Raw genomic sequence first — 22,084 nt, 5'->3', positions numbered from 1 at the left:
CTTCTTTGCAGGACCTCTCAAGCTCCAACAGGTTGGATGGGGAGCGTCTGTGCACAGCCGTTTTCAGATCCTTCAGGACCTTAGAGTCCTTGTAGGTGCTTTTTGGCAAACTCCAGGCAAATTGTCATGTGCCTTTTTACTAAGGAATGGTTTCCGTTTGGCCACTCTACCATACAGGCCTGATTGGTGGAGTGCTGCAGAGATGGTGGTTCTTCTGGAAGGTTCTCCTCTCTCTACAGAGGTCCTTCTCCCCCCGATCGCTCAGTTTGGCTGGGTGGCCCGCTCTAGTCCTAGTGGTTCCAAACTTGTTCAATTTACGGATGATGGAGGCCACTGTGCTCATTGGGACCTTCAATGCCACAGAAATATTTCTGTACTCTTCACCAGATCTGTGCCAATTTCTTGGACTTCATGGCTTGGTTTGTGCTCTGACATGCACTGTTAACTATTGGACCTTTTCTATAGACAGGTGTGTGCCTTTTCAAATTGTGTCCAATCAACTGAATTTACCACAGGTGGACTTCAAGTTGTAGAAACATCTCAAGGATGATCAGTGGAAACGAGATGCACCTGAGCTCTATTTTGAGTGTCATGGCAAAGGCTGTTAATACTTAAGTACATGGGATTTCTCTTTCTCTTTCATTCATTGATGGACACAGCTCCTGATCTTGACTATTGGGTTATACAGCCCCCTACATGAGTAGGACACCAGGCAGAAAAAGAACTTGACTACGCCTGTGGGCAGTCCCAGGAGGTATGCTCTCCCTGTCTGCTATAGGTACTCCAGTTTTTTTCTGCCTAGTCAGGCATAAGGACCTAGTTCCTTGCTGGGATCTCTGGTCTTGGCAATTTTTTTCTTTTTTAGATTTTTTTTTTTTTCCCTGTGTGATCTACTATCAACTGCCGAACTGGGAAATGGGCTGGATTATCTAGATCCAGTGGTCACCACGGTCTGGCCAGTGAGCACACGCAGACCTCAGCGAGCGCTGGGTTGGCCTTAACAAAGCCCCAGCGAACAGGGGGCTGATCAGCGAGTTAAACGCCTTGCGAGGTCGCATACAATCGGGTCTTGGCCTGCGTCGCAATGTTCCTCCTTACTGACAGCCCCCATTTCCATAGTGAGGAGGTTCTGTCTGGAGCTGTGTCCGCCTGGTTCCTGGTATAGTGAGTAGCTATCTCCCCTCTCCCCACGGAGGGTTTTGGGGTTTGACACGGGCCCCTCCCTGGGATGGTCGAACCCCCCCCCCCGGTTTCCCCTCCTTCCCGTTAGGCCTCTCTGGTTCTGATGGTCCTGTGGGTCATCAACCCCCCCCCCCCACCTATACTGGGGTTGTATGGTGGTCTGGCTACCTCCTGGGACTGGGGCAGGGTGCTGTACTGGCGATGGGGGCGGGGGGTGCACCACTGGCGATCGCCGGTAGGGGGGGCGGGATCCTGCTACGCCCCCCCTTCTTGCTCTGTGTCTTGCCTGGGCCCAGAGATCTCTCCTGGGAACCTTGTGAAGCCGTGTGGGGCAGCCCTTTTGTAGTAGGCTATTTTCTGTATAGGATGGTGGCCTGTTTATGAAGCAACGGCAGCCATTTTTGTGTTAGTCTGGCATTGGAATGAATGGCAGTCATTACTGTGGAGCCTTCTGGGTGGCCATTTTAGCTGGGCGGCCATTTTTAGCTATGGGAGCCTCTACTTACCCCCTGGTGCTGACTCCTTGGACGGTGACTGCCTGGTGGGGTTTTCTCCCTCTCCCCCTCCTCCCCCTCCTCCCCCTCTGTCTGTCTGTCTCTCTCTGTCTGTCTGTCTCTCTTTCTCTCTGTCTCTCTCTTTCTTTGTTTCTCTCTTTCTCTCTCTCTCTCTTTGTCTCTCTCTGTCTCTCTCTTTGTCTCTCTCTGTCTCTCTCTTTGTCTCTGTCTCTCTCTTTGTCTCGGTCTGTCTGTCTCTGTCTCTCTGTCTGTCTCTCTCATTCCTCTATTCCTCAGAGTCCTTGGAGCACATTTCCCCACCTGACCCCCTCTGAGAGTCTGCAGGTCCCAACCATCCATTGATGCACTGATGGCGGTCCTTTGTGTCCCGGGTGGAGGTGGCTTTTGGGCGGCGGGATTAGTAAAGGCGCCCCCCGCCTTCACCTGTGTCCTCAAATTCTGAATCTGATTTGGCGGACGGGGCCCAGCCTGAGGGGTCTGCTAAGTTCTCAGATAGTGAGAATGACTCCTTCACTCCTGTAGCTGCGCACAAAAAAGGCGCTGGAGGACGCACTGATTGTGTCTGTGCGTGAGACTTTCAAAATGAAGGACGCAGCTGAAGCTGCGGCAGAGGCATCAGTTCCCTTTAGCACTCATAAGCTGTCTAGAGCGGCGAAGGTCTTTCAGTTTTCCTTCCTATTCTGACAAATTTGTCGCAAAAGAGTAGAAACGTCCCTTTGTGGTCCCTAAGCTATTTCGCAATAAGAAGTGGACTGTTCCACCGGTGGTGGATCCACCGGTTTCCAGGTTGAATAAGGCAACCATGATTCCGGTAGAAGAATCGCCAGCTTTTAAGGATCCAGCTGACAGAAAGGAGGCTGTGGCCCGCTGTATGTTCACTGTGGCTGGCTCAGCATTTAGACCGGTCTTCACTATTGCCCTGGTGTCAAACTCTGACCGAGTGGGCTAGGCTTTTTATGCCGTGACCTGGAGGATGAGTAGCTCCCCCCTGCCTTTGCTGAGCTGGAGGACCAGTTGGTCCAGGGGCTGCAGTTTATCGGTGATGCCTCTTTGGATGCAGCTCCCCTGATCTCTAGACTGTTTGTTTCGGCAGTGGTCCTTGGGCATGTTTTGTGGCTCAAATGTTGGTTTTCGGACCAGACCTCTAAAACAGCCTTAACTGACTTCCTTTTCAAGGAGATCACCTGTTCAGAGCCACCCTGGATGACATTAATATTCTCACAGGAAGAGCACCTTTCGTCCGCAGGCTAGTAAGGGTAAGGAACCTCATCGCAGATATGGCCCGACCTCGGCTCACAGGAAGGTTTTTTTCCTCCTACAAGGTCGGCTAACAAGGGTTCAAACCTTTCAGGGCCTCTTGGGGAGTATCCAAGTGAACTTAGTCTGGCAAGTCCAAAGCAGGTTTCTCCAGACCCACAGACAATGCTCCTTCTGCATGAATGTGCACCCTCACCCGTGCCTGGGGAGGTGGGATGTCTTCGCTGGTTTCTGGACCTATGAATCTCCTTGGTGCAAGACAAGTGGGTCCACAAAGTAATACGGTCCATCCATAAGATTGAGTTTCGTTCTTACCACCCCCCCCCCCCCCCCCGAGAGGTTCGTTCCTTCCAATGTGCGTCTGTCTCTAGACTGGTTGCAGGACCTGTTGCTTCAAGGGGTAATTGTTCTGCTTCCAACTCTGGAACCTTTTCAGGGGTTTTATTCAAACCTGTTCACGGTCCTGAAGTAAGAAGACAACGTGTCCAAGTCTGTATCTCAAGGCCCTGAACTGCTTTGTGCAGGTACAGAAGTTCAGAATGGAGTCTATTTGCATAGTAGTGGCATCCTTTCATCAGGGGGATTTCCTTGCCTCTATCAACATCAAGGACGCTTACTTACACATTCCAATATTTGTCTGTCACCAATGCTTCCACCGCTTTGCTGTGGGAGAGGAGCATTATCAGTTTGTGACGTTACCCTTTGGTCTTGCCTCTGCTCCTCGGCACCTGGTTGGCGACCAGTTTAGCCTTGGGAATTTTTTCTTGCGTGTTCCCACCCCTCATGTTTGACACTGCTTTGGGACGTTCTGTGTGGGTGTGTTGGGGGGGCGACTGGTCTGATTATTGGAGGCTGAGTTCCCAGCAAAGCTAGAGAACTGACCACACTGTGCTCTCCTGCTTAGTGCGGTCAGCTTTAACAGGAAAGCAGAGGGACTGGCAAGGAACCCCAGGGATTTCACACAAAGGAAGCAATTGGATACCAGGATAGTTTTTCATACAAGTGCATGATACAGCAGGCACATATCAGGAATTTGAAATTTGAAATGTTGGGGTAACAAACACTTTAAGGTCCACTTTATGCAAATGTCTTACACAGTTAGAATACTTAGCTGCCAATGAATTTAGAATATTTATTCTACCTTTACCTGTTCAGCTTCACAGGTTTGTTGCATCTCCAAAAATTTAATGCAATAAAAGTAACCGTGATTCTTGCAATTCTCATCATGGAAATAAGTGATGGGGCTGTCAATCACATGACAAGTCATTGCACAAAAACAGGTTGAACTGGAATTACTTATCTATTTTGAAGGTAAAAAGTTTTCATGCACATATATTTAGCTGTATGGATGGATTTTTGCTTTAGTTTGATCATCTCCGATACATTCTTTATATGATGCAGATATACTTTGATACCCAATTTATTCCCAAAATTAAATGGCTAATTTTAAAAATGAAATGAAATTATCATCTGTGCAGATTTCAAGGCTGTTGACTCATTTATTTAAATGTTAAATCATTTATTTACTGGCATGTCCTATCTATATATAGTAATTTCTCCGAACCTTTGTGATTCATATGTGTCTGTAACTGGGTGGGTACGTTTGCAACTTCAGAAGATTTCTTTCTTTACTTTTAGTTTCATAACTGAACTCCTCCTCCTTATAGTTTTATAATGTCTTTGACCTTTTGCTTGTAGGTTAAATGTTCCTTAGCATAAGATTTGCTTCCTGAATGCCTTTTTCTTAGTTTTTTTATATTGAAGTTCCTTTCATTCAATGTGAACACTCCCATGGTTTGTTTTTCTGTTAGAAATTCTTGTATGTAAATGGGCATGGTTTGACTTCTTTTAGGTAATGATCTGTTTCTGTGTTTTACAGTTCTCAAGCAGAGAACCCTTCATTCCTGGTTTGGACATAAAGGAAGAAGAGCAGAAGAGCATAAAAGGTATTTGCAAAATCTCCATTACAGTCTCATGTTGCATATAGTTTTAGTAACTAGAGACTCAAGTGTATGTGTAAATAATACAGTGTGTGTGTGTGTGTGTGTATGTGTATATATATATATATATATATATTTGTGTTTGTGTGTGTGTGTGTGTATGTATGTATGTATATGTATGTATATGTGTATGTATATGTGTGTGTTGGACAAAAATATGGAAACCCTGTAGGTGTGAAAGTGATGGCGTGATGCAACATTGGACTGTAGGTGGCATAAACTCCAAATCTACAAAGAACACTAGACACACCAAACTGGTTTAAAAATGGCTGTGGTCTTGTTTATTGGTTGGTAGCTGTTCACCATAAATTTTTTTAATCAAATACTTTAAGGCTGTAAACCAAAATCAGTGGGGTACTCTGCAAATATTCCTCTGGCGACTGGCATAGGCCCCCTTTAGCCTCCTGCTTAAATAGGGTCCTGTGAATTTCTGCAATGTTCTGAGGGGGTCAGGTGACCTTAAATAACCTGGCTTAGAGGACCTTCCCCCAGAACATTCCCAATATTTTTAGTTTTTTTTGACTGATCACAAAATCCCCATTAAAATCAATCAACAGGAGGCTTAAGACTCCTACAGCCACCATCCCATAAGGGAAAGGGGGTCCTTTAAAACAGCCCCCCCTTTCCTCACATTCTTTTTTTTTCCGCTGTGAGCCTGTGTCCACAAACTGTGCAGAGGGAACGCACTAACCAAAACATTCACAAGTGCGCTGCAATTGACAAACCACTAGATACCGATATTCATGCTCAGAAGAGAAGAGGGTGGTGCAACACCCATAATATGTGGAAGATTGTAATATAGTCAGATGAATAGAGCTTCACACTGTCCCTAACCGTACCTGTTTGTGTGGTGAACACCGTCCCAAACTTACATCCAGGACTGTCTTGTCCCAACAGTAAAGCATGGTGGAGGCGCAATCTTGGTGTGGGCAGCCATGTCTTTGCATTCTGCAGATCCCATCAGCTTGAAAGGTAGAGTCCCTGCCAGCAACTATGTACAATTTTTTTTTTCCGACCAGGTTTACCCCATGGTGCAGACATTGTTTCCCAAAGACCGCGCCATTTACCAAGACAATAATGCTCCGGTTCACACAGCTGGTGTTGTCAAATTGTGGTTTGACAAGCATGCGGATGAAGTCTCGCACCTTCCTTGAGCACCACAGTCGCCGGACCTCAATATCATAAAGTCACTATGGTCCATTTTGGAGAACAAAGTTTGTGCTTTTGTCCCGCCTCCAGAATCTCTGCAAGGTTTGAAACAACTTTTGCATGAAGAGTGGTATCAGATTCCATTATCCACCATCCAAGACTTCAGGCGGTCCTGGAATGCGTAACAACAATTCTTCTACCTGCTGTTTCCTTATTCTTGTCCAACCCCTGTATGTATCATGTTTTTGTGTATATTTTTTTTCTTTTATGGGCTATTTTTCACAGTTCTCAAGATAACCTTCCCGTGTGGGTTAGGACACATATCCCGTATGTCACTGGAAGACCAGCATAAAATATCTTTTAGGTTTCCCTACTTTATTAAAGCTAAAGCATGAATATTATGTTTAGATGTTTGAGTTGGCCTAATTTTAACAATGTAATCACTCTCCTCTTGCTGAGCTATGGCTGTGGAGCAGTTGGCAGAAGAGGGTAACCTTTTTCTGTGTAAAATGGAATAAAATTATGTTGCATGTGAAAGGTGATGAAGTGGTGAGGTGATTCAACTTTCCATCATCTAGCAGAAATGTTTATCTATCTATAATTGCCTTTAATGCATGTTTAGTAGTTAGTTTTGTAGCAGCAGCATCTAATTAAAATGCATGTTTCTTTTTCGTTCATTGATGGGCACATAGGTTGAAAAAAGACACAAGTCCGTCTGGCTCAACTGACTCAACCAATAAAAAAAAAAACAAAAAAAACTGTAAAAGCCCAACCATACAATCCCATATACACAATCCTATACCCACAGTTGATCCAGAGGAAGCCAAAGAAACCCCAGCAAAGTATGATCCAAGTTGCAGGGGAAGAAAAGTCTTTCCTGATCCCCGAGAGGCAATCGGATATTCCCTGGATCAACTTTACCTATAAATATTAGTACCCACTTATATTCTGTCCATAGCTCCAGATCTTCTTGACTATTGGGTTAATGCTGCCCCTTCAGGAGTAGGACACTAGGCAGGAAAAAAATTTACCTTGCCTATGGGGAAGTCCCAAGGGGTATGCTCCCACTTCCTGCTATAGGCACTCATTTTTTTTTTTCGATGGCTAGTCAGGAGTATTATTTGTAGTTCTCACAGGAACAGAAATCAACTGCCGGACTGGACGACGCACTGGATATTCTAGATCGTTACGGTCTCCCCAGTCTGGCCAGCGAGCGCAACCCGATCTCCGCTCCGCGTTAGGCCAGCTGCGACATTGCCCCACTGGATGGGGGCTGGCTGGCAAGTTGAACGTCTTGCGAGGACGCTCAGACCTGGTCTCCTCTGGCCTGCAACACCCCCATTCTAAGATGGTGCGGTGGTTTGCCTGGAGCGGTGCCCATCTGGTTTCCATGGTGCGGTAAGTAGTGTCCCACCTTTAACTGGAAGCCTGTTGGGGTGGACGTGGGCCCCTCCCTGGGATGGTCAGACCCCCTCCTTCCCATCCTTCCTGCACAGCGCCCCCCTATTTTATCGGGGTCCCATTTGCCCACACCTAGCTCCCCCCCCCCCTTTGGAGTGTCCATACAGACCTGGCTGTTCTGGGGATGAGAGCAGGTGAAGGGGGCCGGTTAGATGGCTTCTGTATCTATCGGCCGCCATGTTTGTGTAGAGCAGGGATTCGACGGTGGGCCTCTAGTGTTAAATCTGGCGCTTCCTCCCTCTCTCTGATCCCGCACGACGTGCAGCTGAACGCTCTGCTCTGTACCTGAGTAGTGTGGTTAGTCCCTGTGGGGGTAAATGGCTCTCCCTCTTCTCTACTATAGCAGCAACTTGGTAAGCTGGGACCTTTGGTGCTGCTTGTGCAGCAGTGGGGATTTTTTTAGCAGCGTTTTCTCCCTACTTGCTAAGGTAGTACCTGGGTTAACCATGGAGTCCCTGGAGCATGTTTCACTTCCTGACCCGTTCTGAGCTCTGAGGCTGCGGGGCCCAGTCCGCTTTGTCTGTTATGACGGCAGTCCTGGAGTCACTAGTGTCCAAGGTGGATCTGGTACTACAAAACAGGACAGGCAAAAAGCGCCCCCTGCCTTTGCCTGCATCCTCTGTCCCCTCAGATTCTGTGGTTGATTTGGCCGCCGTGGACGCAAGTCTGTCTACTGAGTCTGCGTCCATGTACCCTGAGTGCTCTGATAGTGAGGATGATTCCTCTACCACTTCATCCGCTCACAAAATGTGCTAGTGGATGCACTGATTGTAGCAGTGCGTGAAACTTTAAAACTGGAGGACGCAGTTGCTGCGGCGTCGTAGGAGCCGTTACATTTCGGTACCTGGAAATCCTCTAAGGCGACAAGGGTGTTTCCCTTTCCCGCCTATTTTGACAAAATTGTCATGAGTCAGTGGGGTTCACCTAAATGCAGTGCCGAGGTGCCAAAGTGTTTCGCTAGAAGGTATCCTTTTGAACAGCCTCTGTTGAGATGAGATCATTAACGGTCTTACGGGGGAGAAGAGCACTCTTCTCCCACAGGCGAGTAAGGAGGCTCGTCGCAAGATTGGCCCTTTCTTTTTGGCTCACAAGTTGCCCTTTTGTTCCTCCAGGATCTCAGGACAAGTGATCTAAATCCCCTCGGACCCCCTCGGGAAGTTCCAAGAGACCCTGGTCTGGTAAGCCGAGAGCAGGTCCCTTCCAGACAGACCCCCAAACAAGCCCTCTTCTGCCTGAACGGGAGCCCTCATACGTATCTGGGGTGGGGGGACGTCTTCGCTTTTTTATGGACCTGTAGACCTCCCTAATTCAAGGCAACTGGGTCCATAAGCTGATCCAGTCCAGTAACAAGATCAGCATTTTCTTTGCTTTGCTGTGGGCGAGGAGCATTATCAATTCGTGGCATTACTCTTTGATCTAGCCTCAGCTCCTCCGGTGTTCCCAAAAGGATTGTCCCCGGTGTTAGCATTGTTGGGTAAGCGGGGGATTGCGGTACTGGAGTACCTGGACGATCTCCTTCTGCAAGCGGAGTCTCCTACTGCCTTGAAGGACAACCTGGACATCACTTTGAGAACCCTGCAAGAGTTTGGATGGAAATTGAATTTCCAAAAATCGTCTCTGGTTCCGTCCACCAAGCTGGACTACCTGAGCCTGACCTTGGACTCTGCCTCAGCCTGGGTGTTTCTTCCGGGGGGAAAACTCCAGAAGTTTCAGGATGTGATTCTACTCCTCCTGTGGTCCAATAGGAGGTCATCTCTCAGGGCTTGTGTGCAAGTGCCCCGGCCTGATGGTTTCCAACTTTGAGGCGGTTCCTTTTGCACAGTTCCATTTGAGACTTCTGCAAAGGGAGATTCTTGCCAAGTTGGACAAGAATCCACAGTCTCTAGACAATGTGATCCTGGTACAAGAGGGTCACTAATTTGGTGGCTTCGGTCTCTGACTCTTCAACAGGAAAAATCCTTTCTTCCCTTGTACTGGACGGTGGTCAACATGGATGCCAGCCTTTCCAGATGGGGCGTCTTGGGCGCGGATTGTGCTCAGGGGGTTTGGATCAGTGGGGCTGCCGATCAATATCCTGGAAATTCCGGGTGATCCGGCTTTGCCTGACCCATTGGACGGATGTCTGCTGGGGTCCCCGGTCAGGATTCAGTTGGACAATGCCACGGCCATGGCATATGGCAATCACCAAGGGGCACAGAAAGTGTCCTAGTGGCCCGGGAATTCGCTTGCATTCTACAGTTTGCAGAACACTTTGTACCAGCCCTCTCTGCTGTGCATATTCCTGGGGTAGAAAATTGGCAGGCGGACTACCTCAGTCGGCAGGCGTTGGTCCAGGGAGAATGGTCTTTTTATTGGGAGGTGTTGTCATCAACTGTGTCTCCAGGGGGGGAACTCCCGAAGTGGACCTGTTGGCCTCTCGTCTCTAGAAGAAGGTACAGAGGTTTGTAGCACAGCCTTGGGATCGTCTGGCCGACGCCACAGACACTCTGGTGGCTCCTTGGGGCCAGTATCATCTGATGTATGCTTTTTCTCCTCTGAAACTTCTACGAAGACTTATGCGAAGAATCGAGGCAGAAGGGATTCCGGTCTTTCTAGTGGCCCCAGACTTGCCTCGCCGTTGGTCACGATGTCCCTTGGAGACTCCCTCTCCAAGAAAAATCTTCTGGCTCTAGGGCCGATCTTCCATCCTACTTTAGCCATGCCATTAAAGCCAACTTCCGCTGGCTTTAATGGCATGGCTATCTAAAGCCAGGTGCTGAAGTATAGGGGGGTGTCTGAATCGGTGATTCCCACACTGTTAAAGACTAGAAAATCTACTCCTAGAAAGATTTATCATCGTGTTTGGAAGGCGTACATTGTGTGTTGTAAGGCTCTGGTGGGGGGGGGGGGTTTACCAAGGGCCAAGTATCGGCCTTGGCAATTTTTCTTTCAAAGCCCTTTGGCTATGCACTCCTTGATTCATACTTTTATTCAGGGGGTCTGCCATTGGATCCCCCGGTGAGGTCTGTGTTGCCCCCCTGGGACCTCAATTTGGTGCTGTTGGTTCTTCAGAAAATATTTGTGAGATTCCTCTGCTCACTTTGACACAGAAGGTAGACTTCTTGATGGCTATTATTTCTGCACACAGGGTATTGGAGTTGGCTGTGTTGTCTTGTTGTTCCTCCTTATCTAGTGGTCCACAGAGACAAAGTAGTACTTCGTCCCTGTCAGTCGTTCCTTCCTAAGGTCGTTTGTTTTCCATTTAAATGATGAAATTGTGTTGTCTTCCTTGTGTCCCAAACCTAAACACCCTAAAGAGATTGCCTTACATTACCTGGATGTGGTTCAGACATGCGGGATGTGTCTGGCGGTGACGGAGTCGTTTAGGAAATTGGACTCCCTAATTGTCCTTACGGATGGACCTTGAGAAAGGGCTGGCTGCGTCTGCTGCGACCATTTCCAGATGCATCAGGCAGACAGTGGGGCAGGCCTATTCTATTAAGGGTCAGGATCCTCCTTTCCCTGTTAAGGCGCATTCTACAAGGGCGCTTAGTGCCTCTTGGGTCTTTTGTCGGCAGACGACCGTGGTGCAGATTTGCAAGGCGGCCACCTGGTCGTCTGTGCACACTTTCACAAAATTTTATAAAGTGGATGTTTTGGCATCTGCGGACGATGCCTTTGGCCACAAGGTTTTGCAGGCTGCTGTTTGAGCGGAACAGTCCTCTTTTGAGGGTGTAATTTTTAGGTGAGCTCCAGTTGTTCTTGGTTGAGATCTTGTTACCTATTTAACTGTTTAGCCTTTTGGGAAATTTTTTCTGTTTTTCCCACTCCTTATGTTGACACTGCTTTGGGATGTCCCAATGGTCAAGAAGATCTGGAGCTGTGTCCGTCAATGAAGGAAAGAAAATTTGGATTTTTGTCTTAACGTAAAATCTTTTTCTCTTATGTTCATTGATATACACAGCACCCACCCCTCTATTGAGTTAGGTTATATATTCTTCTGACACTGCTTGCAACAAAAGTGCCTATAGCAGAAAGTAGGAGTATACCCCCTGGGACTGCCCATAGGCGTGGTGAAGTTTTTTTTTTTCCTGCATAGTGCCCCACTCCTGTAGGGGGCAGCATAACAAATGGTCAAGAAGATCTTGAGCTGTGTTCATCAATGCACATCAGAGAAAAGGATTTTATGGTAAGGCAAAAATCCCATTTTTCTCTAGGCTTGAATTCAGCATCTTATTTGGCATGTGTGAAGAATTCCCCCAGACATATGATTGGCTACTTATGTAATTGATTTACTGTTTTTACCAGAGGTGTGCACATTGAAGTCGACTTGCATGTGTTCGCTGCAGTCTCTCTTTATAGAGATAAAGTTGTCAATAAAACAACCTTTTCCTGTTGGGTGGAGAAGGATTATAACCTCTTTTGGATTTACATTGATATGCTGGGGTGATTTCTCTGCATTCTGTGCTCAGGGCACCTGAGCCTCCCTGGGAATGCAAGTGACTGGAAATCTTTCCAGTGGAGGTCAAGACATCAGTAAAAACAGGACTATTATTTTAAACCCTTACTGCTCCATTCTGGAGAGGAAAGAAAAAAGAAACCTTTCACCCTCCTCTCCCTGGACAGCAGTCTGGGAGATAATTTGGTTCTTAGGATGTGTCTCCTACTGTCCAGGAGCAGCACACGTTTGTTGATTTCTTGTCTTGACTGGATGGCTGTTGGGTCAGTGGTCCTACTGTTGATGACTGGTATGCTTTTGCCTTGATCAGAGGGTTCCCCTTTTTCTTTTCGGGCTCTTGCCACTTTGTAGGTATAGAAGGGTGACTCCTGAACCCCCTTGGCTGGTGAGCCCTGTCCTCTTGAGCTTTTTGAGGTGGGACTGTGGTGTGCTCTGGTGGTGTCTTGTTGCTTGTGATCTTGTGGACAGGAGAGCTATTGGAGGTGACATGCAACCCAACCCTTGAGTTTGAATAGCTCAAAGTCACTTCTGGTGGCTCAGGATGACCTACTTCTGGTGCCACCAGGACTAAGACACAGAGGCTACATGGTGTGGGGGATTTGCCGCTACCGTCCATAATGGAGAGGAACAGGATGTCTAAGTGCAGCTGCGTCCTTCCTGCTAGGCTTCTATATCAGTTTGGTGGGGGTTAGGGGGTGCATTGTGTTCCTTGGTACTTTCCCTCCCTGGAAGTTGCATTTTGCTTTTTTCTGTACTGCTGCCTGTTCTTTTCATAGGTACCTTTTTTTTTTTTTTTGTCTGTGGAGCCTTCACTCTAAACCCTTGCTAGTCTCCTGCTGCCTCTAATTAAGAAAAGCTGGGGCAGCTGTAATGTATTCATGCAAAGCCTTTGGTATGAGTATATTCCGAAGCTGGCAATGTGTGAAGTTTCTGCTTTCATTTAGTACTGTTACAAATGAATTGTGTGCATCTTAGTTTTTCAGAGTGGTACTTGCATATTCTGTTTAAAGCTGGTACTTCAGTTCAATTGCCACCTCCCTCTCAGGAGAAGGAAGATAATGTTGAAGAATCTTCATCTGATGTGTCAATAGAGGGAGATGAGTCCCTAGTACCTGCTAGTGAAACGGGAAGAGATTTGGCCTTAGGCATTTTTTTTTTTGTATCTTTTGAGGAAATGAAATGCTGACGAAGGCTGTCCCCCACTGTCAGCATACAATGGCACACAAGAGAGAGTGTGGCTAGGGGAATCGGGTAAGATGTGTGTTTTTTTTTTTTTTTTTTTCCTTCGTTCAACCTGCTGGTTGTCATCTGTAGGCTGTGATGATTGTCCTCCTTCTGAGAGTGAAAAGATATATATTTGGTGGTGGGAGGGAAAGTCCTAATATATCAGAGGCCTTCTTTGGTCTTTCTTCATATCTATAATATGCACAAAGGATGCAAGTACCTGGGTCTGTGGAGCACATATAGATGGAAAAGTAGTCCAAGGCTGTTGGTCCAAGGGCAAGTCTATAAAGTCCTTCAAAGATCTCTTAGAGTTGGGAGTGTTATGGGCAGCACTGCAGACCTTGCATTAAGACCTAAGCGGTCATCCGCTCCAGATTTTGTCAATATTATCAGAGTGACAAAGCTAAACAGGTAGGGGACACTTGCCTGGCAAAGATTACCCCCCCCCCCCCTAAATGGAAATGCGAATTATGCCTTTTTAGCAATTCACCACAAAGGGGACCCTCTGTTTTGTAGCACAGCTGCTTGAATCATCACCAGGTTCAGGATTGGGCATAGATTCTGAATCAGGAAATCTTCCTTGTGATAACAGGGAAGTTGGGTGCCCCACAGATAGATGTGCTTGCCAGCCGGTCAAACACACAAATAGGAACTTTCTTTTCTCAGAACAGAGAGCCAAATTATCTCTGACTAGATGCATTAGCACAACTTTGAGCATATTACGTTGCTATGTATTTTCCCCATTCAAACTAATGGCTCCTTTTTGGCCAAAAAGCCATTTTTATTTTTTTTTTTTTCATTCTTCTTCACCTAGCTGCAGTTTCTCTTCTGACGCTGTATTTCAGGGAGGATCTTCTATTTCAGGGCCCAGTCGAGAAGAAATTCTGAAGCTGGCAGCTTGGTGTTTGAAGAGAAGCAGCCAAAAAGTAAATGTCTGTCAGTCAGAGTAGTGGAAAACTTTACCAGTAGGTAAAAAGTCACCAGAGCTATTAATGGCAGAGCCTGGGTTTTTTTTTTCCTGGTACCAGAAGATGTTTTTCATATTTTATCCATCATATTTTGGAATTTCTTTAGGATGGTGTTGCTGAAGGTCTTACTGTTGGTACGCTGAAAGCTTAGGTGGTAGCACAGTTGTCTTTGAAAAAAATAAATTACAAAACCTGTGCTTGTAATTTTTTTTTTTTTTTTTTTGTGGTGTCATTAAACAAATTAAAAACTTAACCAGATGTAACTGTTTATTGCTACTTTTAAAATTAAAAGTAATTTCAACAACTATTTCTCTAGTATCCTAATGTTCTGAGCTCATGCGTTAAAAGCTATCATTACAACTTTTTACACTGTTCTACCGCTTGTAGTACTTAATCCCATGTTGCTAGGTGCTCCCCAAGTCTAGTTTTAAGACCTGGCCTTAACCCCCCTCCGAGACAAATCCAACAACAGCTAGTTGGAGACATAATGGTAGCGTGTCTTGACTTTGAGCCCTTTCCCTTGACAAAAGGAATGCAGAGGGAAGAAGGAAGTGTTTGTGTCCCATCACATTCTTCTGGTCTCAGAAAGGTGCTCAGAGATGAGACAGGCTTTCGTTTTGACAAAAATAAGGATTAATAAAGATCAGCGCAAAACTCGTAATACCAGCAGCCAGCAATGAAAGGTACACCAGTCCTCGCATATAAAGTCAAAAGTACCGTATATTGCAGCGCTTAGTGAAATTTTAAGTAAAAAAAGTCCATCAGTCCCAAGATCAAAGGATATGTCAAATAGAAACACCTCCAATAAAGAATCTGTCTGATGTCAATCAAGCATATAGTCCTCAGATGTAAAATCCATATATGCAGAGATGAAAGGGAAAAGATCATGGTGCAGTACATCACAATTGGTGAAAAACACGCATATAGGGAGGGTTCCACCAGTGCAGGGTTAATGCTGTATAATGTGTACACACTTCCTCCACCCCTCATGCAGTTCACACTCACCAAAGCTAAGACAATCACTTGCTTGTAACAATACAGGTTTGGTGTGATGATTCACATGCACTTGGAAGATACAGCAAGCCAGCACCACAGGGTCTTCTCCCAATCTCAAGGTCAATAATCCTCAATGTAAAGTAAAATGGAAACAACATTTATGCACTATACTTTTGACTTCCGTTTGACAAGCCTGTCTACTTCCTTAGCTGTTGTCGGATTTGTCATAGGGAAGGGGATGGGTCTCGTCAGACCTCATAACAAGGCTTAAACACCTAGCCACTTGAAGCAAAGTGCAACCATATATTGCTTACTACTTACATGTACTTTGTCCAATGAGGAGCTTAACAGTGTAAAAGATAAATCTCCTTTAATCATTGTAAATTATAATAATTTGTTCTGTAAACCTTTGTGAACGTATTATTGCATTAGCAAGTTGTCTGTCCTTGGGTTACAGGGTACTGATAGTACAGAAGCTAATGGTTGGGTTCCAACTTTCCTAAAATAAAAAATAAAATAAAAAAAGTTTCTCTTACGTCCTCCGACAGTCGCCGCCTCTTCATATTCGTCACATATGGGGTATTAGACTTTGCTCCGAAGGAGTAGCTAGGCAACAGAATATGTTAACAATAAAGCTTTAACATATCCCACCCTCAAGGGGTGGTCCCCTCAGTCAATACCCTCCTACTTCCTGCAACCATATCTCAGTTTTAATGTCTAGCTTGTCAGGAGTGGCTGGCTCTCTCTGTGCTGGGACTTTTTGTCCCAGACTCTTTCTTCTTTTTGATATTTTGTTTGAGTTTTCTCTCTACCTTTACTTAGCTGTTATTTTTGTCAGCATTAGTTAGTTCTTCGGACGAAGAGGATCATGCGGACTGGGTCTCGGGCTGATCCCCCTGGTCGCAGGTCGTGGGTCAGTGGCTTCCCAGTCTGCCATCGAGCGTTCAGCCAGGTAACGCTCCTGGCACGGTGAACGACCCATCCCTGTTCGGTGCAGGGATGATTGGTGAGGTGGCTACCTCACCGGACGCTGTGCGGTTTCTGAACCGCCATTGTGTGCGTCTTGAATTGCGACTCTCCCTGCCTCATGTGCAGCGGCTTGTTCGCCTGTGCGGGTTCCCCACGCCATGTGAGGTAAGTGTATCTATGTGGGGACCTGTCTGTCTGGGGGGGGTCTCAGTCTGGGACTGTGTAACCTGCCTTTAATCACACTGCTTGTCTCCCTATATCTCGGCTGCATGCTGTGGGCTGCAAGGGGGGGGGGGAGCTGTATGACACTGAGTATGTCAGGCTGGGCAGTGTGAGGAGCTGTGTGCTGTGGGGCATGTTTTTAATGGCATGTTGGGGCATATACAGCGATCGCTGCGGCGATCTAACATGTATCCATATAATGGGATAATATTGTGTGTGATTTTATGCACTGTGGAGCGGCGATTTCGGCGCCAAACGGCGCCATTTTACCGGCGCCCGCTCCGGCCGCATGGTTTACATGCACGGCGGCCATTTTCTTGTAGCCTCCATAGGCTTACATAGAGCGCCCTGGCAGCATCACTTCCTCTCTCCTGGAAGCACCGATCGAGGCAGCAGCAGCAGCGGAGTCTCCTCAGGTTTTATCCTTCTATTCCTGTGTTCCATTGCCTGTATTCAGTCTGTATATTCCCTGTGGGGGTCTCATTGTGCCTGAGTGTGGTGCGGTGGGCTGCGCTTGCCGCGCTTGCTGTAAGGGGGCAGTTAACCCTTGGTTGTCTGGCATACAGGGGCAATGGATTCTCAGGAGGGCAAGTTTCCCACAGTATTGGTGGAAAGCCAGGGGACCGCTGTTTCCCCCCCAGGGGGGGATTTGGCCACGATTGTGGCTGGCCTTGCTGCACAGGTGCAAATGCTGGTGGCTGCTCAATCTACTAAACGGCCCAGAGTTGCTCTGTCCTCTGATTCTGAGGGTGAAGGTGATGGGGCTGTTCTGGCGGGGACCCCCCTATCGGGGTCCCGCTCCTCTCTTGATCTAGTGGGGTCTGAGGTAGAGGCTGAAGTTGAGGGGGTTGATAATTCTCCCCCTGGCTCGCCTGAAGAGCTTGCAATCATGGATGAGTTGATTGCTTCCATTAAGCAGACGCTACGTTTGCAGGACGAGGTGTGTCCCCCAGCTGCCTTGGCGGCTTATGGGACGCAGAGAAAACGCAGGACGCCGCAGGTTTTTCCCTGCAATGCTGATTTTCAGCGCGCTGTTAAGGACCAATGGCGCGATTTGCGCAAGCCTTTTGCGGTACCAAGTAAATTTAAGCTGCGTTATCCTTTCTCGCCTGCCACTGATGAACGGTGGTGTGTGCCTCCGCCAGTGGATCATGCTATTGCGGTTTTGAACAAAGCCACTGCGATCCCTGCAGAGGGATCCCCTGTTTTCCGTGATGCCACGGATAGGAGACTGGAGTCTCTTGCCCGTCATACTTATTCTGTTACGGGTTCTATGCTTAAGGCTCTGTTTGCTTCTCTCATGGCGGCCCAGGCGATCGCAAGTTGGACGCAGATGCTTAGGCGCGTCCTAGTGGCCGATTCGGCCTCGGCGGCGACCCTGGATATGGTGGATCAGATCCACCAGGGTGTCATGTATCTGTGTGATGCGGACCTGGACCTGATTCCGTTGGCCGCGCGTGTGCACGGCGTGGCGGTGTTGTCTCGCCGCCTGGTTTGGTTGAAATGTTGGTCGGTGGACCAATCTTCACGTAAAACCTTAGCCAATCTGCCTTATGATGGGTCTCGCCTTTTTGGGGAGTCCCTGGATGTGTTGATTAAGGGGATTACCGGGGGTAAGAGCACTCTCTTGCCCCATTTCCCCAAGGCTAAGGGGGCTTCTGGGAAGAAGCATGCTCATTTTCGGCCCCCTCAGGGGTCCTTTCGTGCCTTTCGGCCGCACTACAAGGGCAAACCGTTCAAGGGCCAGGGCTCTCAGAAGAAACCCTGGTCTGGGAAACAGAAGTCCGGCCAATCCGGACCTGCGGCCCATAACAGTTCGGCCTGAAGGGGCGCCCTCACCCAGTTTTGGGGTGGGGGGACGCTTGCTCGGTTTTCTTCAGCCCTGGTTGGCCCGTGTGCGGGACAGATGGGTTCTGGAAATCGTTCGATCTGGTTACAAGATCGAGTTTCTCTCTCGGCCAGAGAGCAGATTTTTTCCCTCAAATCTACAACTGTCTCCAGAGCGCCTGCGGGATCTGCACCTGGCGGTGCGGGACCTGAGGGCTCAGGGAGTGGTGGTTCCGGTGCCTCATCGGGACAGATTTCGGGGGTTTTATTCCAATCTGTTCACCGTGCCCAGAAAGGAGGGCAAGGTTCGTCCTATTCTGGACTTGAAAGCTCTGAACCGCTCTGTGCGGGTTCGCAAGTTCCGCATGGAATCCCTGCACTCGGTGGTGGCTGCCCTGGTTCCGGGGGAATTCATGGCCTCCATCGATTTGAGGGATGCGTATCTTCACATCCCCATATTCGAGGGTCATCAGAGATACCTTCGATTTGCCATTGCGGAGGATCACTACCAGTTCGTGGCGTTGCCCTTTGGGCTCGCCTCGGCTCCGCGGGTCTTCACCAAGGTGCTTGCACCGGTTCTGGCATTATTGAGAGCCCAGGGCATTTCTGCCCTGGGGTATCTGGACGACATTCTGATTCGGTCTGCGACCAGTCAGGGTCTGGAGAAGGACCTGTATGTCACGATGCAAACTCTGCAGGAGTTCGGTTGGACGATAAATGTTCCAAAGTCGACACTGAGTCCGTCGGTTCGTCTTCCCTATCTGGGAATGATACTGGACTCGGTGCAGGCGAAGGTCTTCCTGCCGGAAGACAAACTCAGGACTCTTCAGGAGGAAGTCAGGTCCCTCAGGGACGTTCCGAACTCGTCTCTGCGGACGTGTATGAGATGTCTGGGATTGATGGTCTCGGCTTTCGAGGCGATTCCTTTCGCGCAGTTTCACACGCGGGGTCTCCAGGCGGAGATCTTGTCCAAGTGGGACGGGCGACCTCAATCTCTGGATCTTCAGATCTCGTTGAGTCATCGCACCAGGGAAAACCTTCTGTGGTGGCTCCAGTCCCCGTTGGTGTCCGGGGGCAAGTCGTTTCGTCCGATCTCGTGGACGATAATCACCACGGATGCCAGCCTGTCGGGCTGGGGTGGTGTTCTGGGCGTTCTGTCCGCCCAGGGGACCTGGTCGGAGGGGGAGTCTTCCCTCCCGATCAACATTCTGGAATTGCGTGCGATAAGGCTCTGTCTTCATCGCTGGACGGACCGGCTGCAGGGCTGCCCGGTTCGGGTGCAGACGGACAATGCCACGGCGGTGGCCTACATCAACCACCAAGGGGGCACCAGGAGTGCCCGAGCGGCTCGAGAAGTGGCCGACATTCTGTCTTGGGCCGAGACTCATGTCCCGGCGATAACGGCGGTTCACATTCCGGGAGTGGAGAACTGGCAGGCGGACTATCTGAGTCGCCAGACCCTGGATCAGGGGGAATGGTCTCTCCACCCGGCTGTCTTCCAGATGTTGTGCGCGAAGTGGGGTCTTCCAGATGTGGACCTGTTCGCGTCTCGCCTCAACTACAAGGTGAAGAGGTTCGTGGCGAGGACGCGCGACCCTCGGGCAGACGCGTCGGACGCGTTAGTGGCCCCGTGGCATCAGTACAGGCTGATGTACGCGTTTCCACCGATTCAGTTGCTGTCCCGGTTCCTTCGCAGGTTACACTCGGAACGCAGCACGGTGATTCTTGTGGCACCGGACTGGCCTCGCCGGTCCTGGTACGCAGACCTCGTGAATCTGGCGGTCGACGCCCCCTGGCGTCTGCCTCTTCGGGACGATCTACTGTCTCAAGGACCGATTTACCATCCTGCTTTACAGTCGCTGGCTTTGACGGCCTGGCTGTTGAGACCGAGGTCCTGAAGGAGAAGGGTCTCTCTCCAGAGGTTGTTCATACCTTGATCAACGCGAGGAAGTCTTCCTCGGGAAAGGTTTATTACCGTACTTGGAAGGCCTATTTTGCCTGGTGTGAGTCCAGGGGGTTTTCACCCCGCACGTACTCGGTTTCCCGTGTGCTGTCTTTCCTTCAGACGGGTGTCGATCAGCGTTTGGCGCTGGCTACGATAAGGGTCAGGTGTCTGCGCTGGCCGTTCTGTTTCAACGTCCCGTGGCTTCCAACTCCTTGGTTGGCACTTTTATTCAGGGTGTGCGGCATCTGGTTCCTCCTAGGAGGGATCCTTTGCCCCCTTGGGACTTGAATCTAGTCCTGTCTGTGTTACAACGTGCTCCTTTTGAACAGATCAGGGAGATATCGTTGTCTATGTTGTCCAAAAAGGTCGCCTTTTTGGTGGCGATCACTTCGGCTCGCAGAGTGTCGGAACTGGCGGCTTTGTCCTGCAAGTCTCCGTACCTGGTTGTTCATTTGGATAAGGTGGTCTTGCGACCTAATCCTTCTTTTCTGCCGAAACGAGTTTCGGAATTCCATCTTAACGAGGATATTGTTTTGCCTTCGTTGTGCACGAAGCCTAAACATCCAAAGGTGAGACTACATTCTCTGGATGTTGTTCGGGCGATTAGGGTTTACCTTAAATCGACTGAGTCTTTTCGAAAGACGGACTCCTTGTTTGTTCTTCCAGAGGGTCCTCGGAAGGGCATGGCGGCTTCCGCCTCTACCATTGCCAAATGGATCAGGCAGACCATTGAACAGGCCTATGCCTTGCAGGGGAAGGTTCCCCCTGTGCCTGTGAAGGCGCACTCTACTAGATCTCTGGGTACGTCTTGGGCCTGTCGTCATGGGGCTTCTGTAGCCCAGGTGTGTAAGGCGGCGACTTGGTCGACCGTACACACTTTCACAAAATTCTACAAAGTAGATGTTCAGGCATCGGCGGATGCTTCCTTTGGCCGCAAGGTTCTTAGTGCGGCTGTTCCCTAGGGTCCCTTGTTGGGGACTCCTGGCTGTTGGGATAAGTTTTTGTATCCCCTGGTTTTTTGTCTTTTCCTGGGTTGTTGCTCCTGTTGAGCACTTATTTTTGCTGTTGCCCAGCTGGTTTCCTTCCTTTGGTAAGGTTCCTTTCTTTGATGTGGAGACTGCGTTGCCTTTCGGCGCGGATGCGTTTCCCACCCCTCATGTTTGCACTGCTTTGGGACGTCCCCATATGTGACGAATATGAAGAGGCGGCGACTGTCGGAGGACGTAAGGGAAAACGGAATTTTTGTAAAATCTTACCTGTAAAATTCCTTTCTCTGAGTCCTCCGACAGTCGCCGCCCCCGCCCCTCTTTTGGGGTTTGAATGTATACTCTACTGCTATTCCACTAAAACTGAGATATGGTTGCAGGAAGTAGGAGGGTATTGACTGAGGGGACCACCCCTTGAGGGTGGGATATGTTAAAGCTTTATTGTTAACATATTCTGTTGCCTAGCTACTCCTTCGGAGCAAAGTCTAATACCCCATATGTGACGAATATGAAGAGGCGGCGACTGTCGGAGGACTCAGAGAAAGGAATTTTACAGGTAAGATTTTACAAAAATTCCGTTTTTTGTGTGTTCTTGTGTTTTTTTTTTTTTTTTTTTTTTTGCAAATAAACATGTTAGAAAGTTATTCTATGTGTCATATTGCCAATAAATTGTCAAAATTGAGATTTCTACTGTCTTGAGAGAAAATTGCAAACTGGATCTGAAGCAGAAGGCCTCGATAAGATATGCAGCATGAGGGATAAGTACACCAGAGTCTGCATTTTGGAAAGACCGATACTTTACAAGTCCTTTTTTGACTGCTTCTTTAAACCGTACACTCCAAACAGAGAAGAAACTTAAAAATATGGGGCTGCTTTGACGCTTGTGGGAGATTCTAAACAGAGTACAAAGAAATGTGAATTCACTGTTTTATATTCTGCCACTTC

At 48.3% G+C, this 22,084-nt stretch overlaps 1 protein-coding gene across 2 annotated transcripts in view; it reads left to right on the top strand.

Moving 5' to 3' along the window:
• The window catches only part of PARG (poly(ADP-ribose) glycohydrolase), a 379,986-nt gene that overhangs the window by 30,812 nt on the left and 327,090 nt on the right, over nucleotides 1-22,084 (top strand). For both annotated transcript variants that reach the window (XM_082268024.1, XM_082268025.1), the window contains exon 2: nucleotides 4,834-4,900. In XM_082268024.1, the coding sequence (XP_082124150.1) occupies nucleotides 4,834-4,900 (67 nt within the window). The remainder of the gene's footprint in view (nucleotides 1-4,833; nucleotides 4,901-22,084) is intronic.

Source organism: Pelophylax lessonae (genome assembly GCF_965119305.1).
Source record: "Pelophylax lessonae genome assembly, chromosome: 9".
NCBI lineage: Eukaryota > Metazoa > Chordata > Amphibia > Anura > Ranidae > Pelophylax > Pelophylax lessonae.
The sequence above is the reverse complement of the archived record's forward strand: the minus strand, read 5'-3'. Positions and strand labels throughout refer to the sequence as shown.